Below are 9,168 nucleotides of genomic sequence, written 5' to 3'. Positions count from 1 at the left end.
GAGGCGTTGTATATATATACACACACACACACACATATAATACATGTAATTTTCAGAAGCATCCTTAAAATGTGCAAGAAATAAACTTGTCTTAATGGAAAGTGTTTCTCTACATTTACTTGAAACAACAACTAAAAAATAGGTCACACTCTCTGACCAATTTCAGAAATCCTACATAAAATTTTTTTTAATAAAAGAAATAAAATTGAGAAACTTTTACAGGTTCTTACTAATAAAAATATAACACACTAAAATTCACAGATTTGCTTATGTATAAAACGTTAATAATAATCTTCTTCTTGCAGATTTTTCAATAGCAAGGCAATTCCCCCACTTGGAAAATGAGAAACATACTTCTTTTTTTAGTCTTTCAACATATGTATATGAATTTTTTATTCAATTCACAATTTCACACTCCTTTGTCCTCCCTCCCCCTGGAAAAACTTCTGTGAACACCCATGGGGAGAGTTGTTGTTCTTTTTTTAAATACAGGATAAAAAAAGAATAAACTATAATACTTGTTGAGATGTCTATTATTATAACAAAATTCCCAAAAAGCCAAAATGATGTAAAACAACTTCTTACAACTCGGGAACAAAATAATATGTTTAATGCTGGAGATTTCTCTTACCTTCAAGAAATCCTTACCTGCAACTTCTCTTGTAGGACTGTTGCTGTAAAATCCACAATGGAGCCTCCAACCACCACCTAGAGACAGACCTTAGGATATTATTCAATCCCTCAACTATCTTATATTTTAATTAATTACAAAAGTATAATATTCTACTACTTTCAGATAGACTCTAACTGTTTATTTATTTCTTTAGATTCACTAAACTATAAATATGTATAAAGTTCAAATTAATACAAATAAACCTCAGATTTTCGTAAACTGCTTTAACCGATTCCTTCATAAATGTGTGAAGAACTACAGCTTACAGACAGACCTCAGATTTTATGAATCCCTTGAAGTATTTTATTTGGTTATAAGAGCATTCCCAAAGCAAACTATTTTGTCACCCTGAACAAGTTTTCAATCTGCCACCCTCCCTCTCCAATCATTACTTTCAATTGTGCAGCAAAATAAGACTTAAATAAAATAAAAGGTGGTTAGGGCACTCAACCCAGAATCTGAGGGTTGAGGGTTCGAATCTCCATCCCACCAAACATGTTCGCCATTTCAGTTGTGGGGACATTATAATGTGACGGTCAATCCCACTATTTGTTGATAAAAGAGTAGCTCAAGAGTTGGCAGTGGGTGGTGATGACTAGCTGCCTTCTTTCGTCTTCCACTGCTAAATTAGGGGTGGATAGTGCAGATAGCCCTCGTGTAGCTTTGCACAAAATTCAAAACAAACAATAAAATGAATTCATTCATTTATATTTATTTATTAAAACCTGTGAAAAGTTACAGTAACAGTTATTAACAAATGACTATTGTGCCAATTCCAAATTTTACAATTGTAGAAATTTCACTTTCCTTGCTTTCATTGAAGCTTCAAGTCCAATTTTTGCAGTTTGATGCTCCACTGAAATTGTTGGCAGTTCAACTAGCCTCATTTTTGTTATGTTTGACCTTATGTTTTACACAAATTTCTTTCTTCACAACAACTGGTGATGAGCAAAGTCAGCAGAATTAGCAGTGCAACAAAGGTGTTTGGAAAAGAGTAAAATTAATGTTTTTGCACTTGTATGCAAATACACTTTTCACAATCATTTTAGTCACTCTCCATATGAGGACCTGCAAATAACCATACAGTTCTGTAGTACTGATTCCAGTTGCCTCACCATCTGATAAACCAATTTCGATTCAAGATTGTTGTACCAAGATTTGCTTTGGAATGATATTTTGTTCCTCTGGTTCCTGCAAGTGTTGTCATGTGCCATATAGACCAAAGCATCATAGATCTCTCCCACCTACTACTGGAGTGCACAAACAGAATTAATTCTACTTTTAATGTGTTGCTGAATAATTTCACAGTCACCTGTATAAAATAAGGTAACAATATTCACAATGATGAGCTGAAGTATTAATTATATGTATGCCTTGAATCAAGTTAAAGAATATCACTGCTTCAGTGCAACACCTGGCTGTATCAAGTTACAGAATATCACTTCTTCAGTGCAACACCTGGCTGTATCAAGTTATAGAATATCACTTCTTCAGTGCAACACCTGGCTGTATCAAGTTACAGAATATCACTTCTTCAGTGCAACACCTGGCTGTATCAAGTTACAGAATATCACTTCTTCAGTGCAACACCTGGCTATATCAAGTTACAGAATATCACTACTTCAGTGCAACACCTGGCTGTATCAAGTTACAGAATATCACTTTTCAGTGCAACACCTGGCTGTATCAAGTTACAGAATATCACTGCTTCAGTGCAACACCTGACTGTATCAAGTTAAAGAATATCACTGCTTCAGGGCAACACCTGGCTGTATTGTTTAACATCATAGTCATGTTGGCTCTTATGTCATATGCTTGGTCTCATAAGTCTTTCAGGAGCAGTGCTATTTCCTAAAGTTTTCTCAGAACAACTTTGAAATACAGGCACTACTTTGTGTCTTTCAGTGGGAAAGATTCGAGGAAACATTCATTGATACTGACTCCACCATCTTCAGTTGATGTGACAAACTAAATAGTCACTGTCAAGGGCACCTGCAGAAAAAAAGTAGGTGGGGGTGTCAAGTAACTCAAGTTTGAAAAAATTATGAAATCGAAATACAAATACCTTATGATTTTTCAATAAAACAGAAGAATAAATTTACATATCTAGTTTTTTTCTTCTTTTTGAAAAATCCAGGGGGGGGGATCAAGTGACCCCCCCTTGCTCCTTCCTTCCTACCCATGGTCACTGTCATCTGTTGTGTTCCATAATGCTTATGGATAGAATACAATCAAGTAACACTTGGCATGCACTTGGCAATATGCGAGTCTGGACCCTGTTGGACAGCAACTGAATTAGTTTCATTCTAGACATCAGTGAAAAATAAGCTGTGTATAAAACTTTGCAGCAAAAACAAAACACAGATTTAGATACAATCAAGTACAGAACTCCTTGTCTTGGTAGTTCTTCACTATTTATAATTGATCTTGAATAACAACTTGTGAATTTTGTTTTTGTAGTCTTTGGAATGTCAAATGACTGCAGTTTTTCTGGACCTATTTCAACCAACAACTATATCATATTTGAGTCAATTATTTGCAATTTAGCTGGATCGTCTAAGTCAAATACATATGTATGTTTTATTTTTATCAACTTTTCTTTAGAATTGTCTTTCTTATAATCATGAACAATTGTGATTTAATCAGTTTTTGAGAAAGCATAGCAGGAAGTTGTTTTCAGATTAAACTGATTTCCTTACAAGTATCAGACATTTCTGCTAATAACAGCAGATTCAATTGGGAAATATGTGGATATTTAAAAACTCAGTTGAGTTTATTAATGTATGTGAAGTAAGGAGACTGGACAATTGTGATACAATGAAGAAAATCTTTATCTCTACAATAAAACTCAGAGAAAGCACAGCGTGCACACCAGATCACAGTTGATACTTCTACTGAGCTATGTTTAGTCTCACAGCTTTCACACTCTCTGTATTGATCTCTATAAAGCTAAAACACTGTAATCTCCAAATAGTATCTTTACTTGATGATTATCTAGTAGAATTGAACTGATGAAGCATACTAGAATTCAACAGGTAAACACACTGTTTTTGTTCAGTCAACAGCACCACAACTTCACCTCGTGATCCTCGTTCTCTCACAGCATTGGTGGCTAAAACATACAGATATCATCAAATTCAGCCCATGAAGTAAACTACAGTTACTGATCCTTTCAACACAGATACTATATGTTACTGCAATATCCCCTTGGGTAGAATAGACATTACCTATTACAGAGAACAAAGAAATAAAGTAAATAGGACAAAGTAACCTCAACAACATTCTGGACCATGCGATTATGCTAAAACTGCATAGAAATGCATAGTAAATGAAAATATTTAAAAATTCCTATATAACTAAAAGCAGGTAGAAAACATGCCTGCATATCACAGCCGTATCATGTCCTCTCACTAATTTTAGCAGCAGTAATTTCTCGCTCTAATGGAAGTTTCTTTACTTTATTTCGATATGTCACATTGCAAAAACTTTAGAAGAGCACTCCTTTGATTTTCTTAATCTGTCTATTTCTTCTGCTTTCCTTTTCTGACACTCAGCAACAGAAATTACAATGCCTTCTACAAGTCTTAGGTTCACTGTTTTAACCACTTTTGAATTATGACTGTTTAAATTGTCACTTTTTTCTTACAATTTTGTCAAGTTTTACAAATACAAAAATAAGGTTACAAAAATACTTTTATTCTTCACAATTCCTGAATAAAAAAAACTCTTACTTCACATATAACAGCAGTCTACCTTCCAGCATTTTTTCAGAAATTTCCACTTAAATGTTTTTTGTACATTGCTATTCTGTGCATTTCTAACACAAAATAGAAATTTCTACTGTACAGAGAGAGGGATACAAATGCTTTATTACCAGTCTCTCATAGCTATCTTGCAGAGATGTGTTTAATTAGAGGAATCATATAAGAGAATACATTTTAAATACAGAGCAACCTCTGCAAGTTAGTTCACTGGCAAAATTATTTTTATAACCCTTTATTTTGCTGCCTTTTTTCTGTCCAGTAACACTGATCCTGTACATTATTGTGAATAAAGTTATATCTAATAACTCTGTGGATAAAGGTCTATCCAATAACTCTGACCCTGTATAATATTGTGCGTAAAGGTATATCTAAAACTCTATGGATAAAGGTATATCGAATAACTCTGATCCTGTAAAATAGTGTGGGAAAATGTATATCCAATAACTCTGTGGATAAAGGTATATCAAATAACATTAAACCCTGTGCAATATTGTGGATAAAGGTCTATCCAATATCTCTGACCCTATACATGATTGTGGATAAAGATCTATCCAATAAATCTGACCATGTGTAAGATTGTGGAAAAAGGTCTATCCAATACCTCTGACCATGTATAAGATTGTGGATAAAGGTCTATCCAATAACTCTGACCCTGTACATGATTGTGGATAAAGGTCTATCTAATAACTCTGACCCTGTACAAGATTGTAGATAAAGGACTATCTAATAACTCTGACCCTGTACATGATTGTGGATAAAGGTCTATCTAATAACTCTGACCCTGTAAGATTGTAGATAAAGGACTATCCAATAACTCTGACCCTGTACATGATTGTGGATAAAGGTATATCCAATAACTCTGACCCTATACATGATTGTGGATAAAGATCTATCCAATAACTCTGACCCTGTACATGATTGTGTATAAAGGTATATCTAATAACTCTGTGGATAAAGGTATATCCAATAACTCTGTGGGTGAAGGTCTATCCAATAACTCTCACCCTGTACTTGATTGTGGTTAAAGGTCTATCCAATAACTCTGATGCTGTACATGATTATGGGTAAAGGTCAATCCAATAACTCTGACCCTGTACAATATTGTGGATAAAGGTCTATCCAATAGCTCTGACCCTGTAGAAGATTGTGGATAAAGGTCCATCCAATAACTTTGAATGATGTACATTATTATGGGTAAAGGTCTATCAACTCTGACCCTATATAATATTGTGGATAAAGGTCTATCCAATAACTCTGACCCTGTACAAGATTGTGGATAAAGGTCTATCCAATAACTCTGACCCTGTATAATATTGTGGGTAAAGGTTTACCTAATAACTCTGATCCTGCACATAATTGTGGATAAAGGTCTATTCAATAACTCTGATCCTGCACATGATTGTGTACAAGACTGGGAGTAATGAACAAGTGAAAAAGTATAGGACACAAATATGTTTCATTTTCAAAAATCTATTTAACTATTTTATTTGAATAAATGATAGTACCCAGAAATAACTTTTGGTTGATAATCAAGCTTTCTGCTATCATTTTTTCTTGAAAGCAAGTGTAGCTTCTCTGCCTAAAACACACACAAAACATTAAACTACCCCCTTAACTACTTTAATTACTTACAACTGGGTAAGGTTTTTACCACCCAGGAAGAATAATATCCTACTAGTAAATGAAACAATAGAAAAGTAGAGAAATCACACAGTCAGAGAATGAAAATTGTAGATATTAGTTACAACAGAGCAGTCTCTGTACTTAAAAAATATAAAGCAATACTTGTATTTTTTTTATGCATCTTCAGATTAAGTTTTTAGAATAAAAACTTTCCAAAATAAAAGCTCCTTATAGGAAAGCCATTATCTGAATCAAACTGTAAGTAACTTACGGGTCTACCAATATCTAGTTCCTCCTGAGTAACAGCTTTCTCAACTTTTGTTTTTACTGAATTTGAACTTAATCCAACACATCTGTCTGAATGCAATGGTTTTTCATTTTGTTGACGGAGTTTTGCTAATTCTACTGCAATTTGCGCTCCAACACAGGCATTGATTTTCACCAGTGCAATATCTGGTTAAATCACTTTAAGGAATATAATGCAACTAAAACAAAGAACATGAATCATAAGAATGGTTAAGCAGGGATAAAAAGGTTCCAGTGAAGATGATTTACAAAATTCGAAATTCTTTTTACCAAACTCTAAGTGTTGTGAATTAGAAAAGTCAAACAAAGAAAAAAACAGAAGCAAAGGATACTGGCTTGGAGTGAAGTTCCATCTGTTAACTCATTCACTTTATTCAGTATGAAAGGTGTGATATCTTTGCCACATATACCATTTTGTCTAGAAATATAACATTTTTGAATTAATATTTTAATAACATCAATAAAGAACAATACTTTTATTGGGCATTCCACAATTTAGTTGCATAAATATTAAAATGTGACTAACTGATAGATGTATTTAATGGACTTAAGAAGCACATAATTGTGTGGTATTTTCAGGTAAAACCAATTTCATGATAAACAGATAGGTAATACTGCTAATAACAGCATATTCACTCAAAAATAATGGGAGTGTTCTGTATTTGATAACTTGATTTTTTTTTAAGTGTAAAACAATAAGAATGAACAAATGTAAAGAAATGAACAAACTCTTTATTATCACAAGTAAATAGAAAGCACATCGTGCATACTTGCACAGACAGAATCAGTTAATTCTAATAGTGTTTAGTTCTACAACTTTTTCTCCTCGAGCTCGACTTCTGTTTAACTAAACATGATGGACTTCAAGTACGAGTTTCTATTCATAATCTTCTCGTAAAACTGGTTCAAAGAAATGCACCTGAATTGAACAGTTAAATTCGTTTTTCTGTTGTGCAGTCTACAGTTTCACCTCATGACCTTTGTTCTAGCATTAACCAGCTATTCCATTTATAATATCCTTGTCCAGAAAAGGATATTACAGTGTCAATCCTCTAAACCTGGAAGCTATACGTTACAGCAATATCCTCTTCAGCAGAATAGACATCAAGTGCTATAGTAAACAAAGAAACAAAACAACTGGAACAAGGTAAATCTTAACAACTTCCTGGATCACATTTTGTTACCATGATATAATGGAAAATAATCAGCTAAAATTTTTTAAATTTCCATATAACTAGTGCAAGTATAAAACATATGATACTCCCATATATCACAATAGTAGTTAAATTAATTCAAATTTCTTTTCACAAAAAAACATTCTCCCCCTCCCATACACAGGCTCTTCCATGACATCATGCAGTAGTATTTGATGATTCTTATAAACTGGCAAATCTTCTTCATATCACTGAATCTTTAGCCCTTTGACTGTGGCTGCTTTAAAATGTGCACAGAATTTTTGTCAGCCATACACTATATACAAAACACTCACATTCAGCTGCTTAAGGCAGTGTGTACCCTATACGGAAAATCAGCAGTCAATAGGTTAAATAACTGCTCTAATCATGCTAACTCATCAAGAAAACTGGCCAACAGACCACAGTATCTTCTCCCTCAAGGATAACATTTCATCCATACTAAACAAATTTCCCATAGAGAAAATATACTCTCATAAATATAATTACAAAAACATAGAAACACTGAAAGAAAGTGGGATAAAGGAGTTAAACTTCCTAAAATTGATAGATTAAGAAAGAAACTGTCAACATTCAATATAAAAACCACCTTTAAACAGACTGTATCTTGACCAAATTTCCTGTGAAGTTCCCATTGTCTTCTTTCTGCTTCAAGAGCTGGTAGTTTTACACAAAAATGTTTAGTTACATTTTACTTTAAAAATGGTTGCTACTCTTGTAATAAAGTACAAAGTTCACAATAATTACAGTACTTCCTCTGACATTGATAACATATATATATATATATGTATGTATGGATCTCTTGCACAATACAGTGTCAAACCTTTAACCCTTTAGAGACGGGTCGTAGGTGAAAGACCATGTCATCTTGTTTGTTGACTCACATTCAAAATTTCATTGAACTACTATATCATGAATCTATGTCAATAAGTTTGGTATCCAATTGTAGATTATAATTCTAATTTTGGAATTACACATTACTCAATTTGTTAATTTAAAAGTAAATATGAAAAAAAAAACACAGATAAGCATCGATTTTTGTGTGTCATATGGTATGTTGAATGCAGCACTGGTTCAAATTAGATGTTTGTGAAGTCAAAATACCAAGTCTATAGTTTCATTTGAAATAGAAACTAAAATTACTGATACTGACAAGCTAGAATATAAAATAAGAAGGTTTTTATCTTTTCTATTTGCTAAGATATTGCTCATGTAATAAATCAAATGCATTGGCACCCAGTCCACCTTTTTCCATTTTTCAAAATACTCCCTTGTATACACTTACTTCTATATATGACATGAATAACCAATTGGAAGCTGAAAATGTGACACAGTGGTTTTCTCATCCTTTCTAATGAACCAATATTTCAATGAGGTAGGTTGAAATTTTAGTCTGCTCGAATTTTCATATTTTTTTAAGAGTAAAATACATCTTAGTTACTAAGCTTGATAAATCATAGTTTAATTCTATGGTATTGATGTAATAGTTTATGATTTTTTTTAGTTATTCAAATGTATATATAAAACCTAAAAAAATATTTTGTTTCATATCCTCCACGTGCAAAATTTTTAAAGGCTTAGCAACCTATGTCAAGCAGCAACCAAGTAC

At 33.0% G+C, this 9,168-nt stretch overlaps 1 protein-coding gene across 7 annotated transcripts in view; it reads right to left on the bottom strand.

Moving 5' to 3' along the window:
- Positions 1–192: 192 nt before the first annotated feature.
- Positions 193–9,168, bottom strand: part of LOC106465838 (pseudouridine-5'-phosphate glycosidase-like) — a 37,729-nt gene continuing 28,753 nt past the window's right edge. For 2 of the 7 annotated variants that reach the window (XM_022393790.1, XM_022393791.1), the window contains exons 10-13: positions 6,699–6,784; positions 6,332–6,513; positions 649–708; positions 195–476 (exon numbers count right to left, since the gene is read on the bottom strand). In XM_022393790.1, the coding sequence (XP_022249498.1) occupies positions 402–476; positions 649–708; positions 6,332–6,513; positions 6,699–6,784 (403 nt within the window). In that variant the 3' untranslated portion in view covers positions 195–401. Of the gene's footprint in view, positions 477–648; positions 709–1,411; positions 2,132–2,394; positions 2,666–2,845; positions 2,950–2,979; positions 3,901–6,331; positions 6,514–6,698; positions 6,785–9,168 lie in introns of those variants that run through there. The other 5 variants (XM_022393792.1, XR_002612065.1, XM_022393793.1 and 2 more) reach the window with 5 other exon arrangements.

The sequence above is a fragment of the Limulus polyphemus genome, unplaced genomic scaffold (genome assembly GCF_000517525.1).
Source record: "Limulus polyphemus unplaced genomic scaffold, Limulus_polyphemus-2.1.2 Scaffold2068, whole genome shotgun sequence".
Taxonomy (NCBI): Eukaryota; Metazoa; Arthropoda; class Merostomata; order Xiphosura; family Limulidae; genus Limulus; species Limulus polyphemus.
Note: the sequence above shows the minus strand (reverse complement) of the source record. Positions and strands in the feature narration are given on the sequence as shown.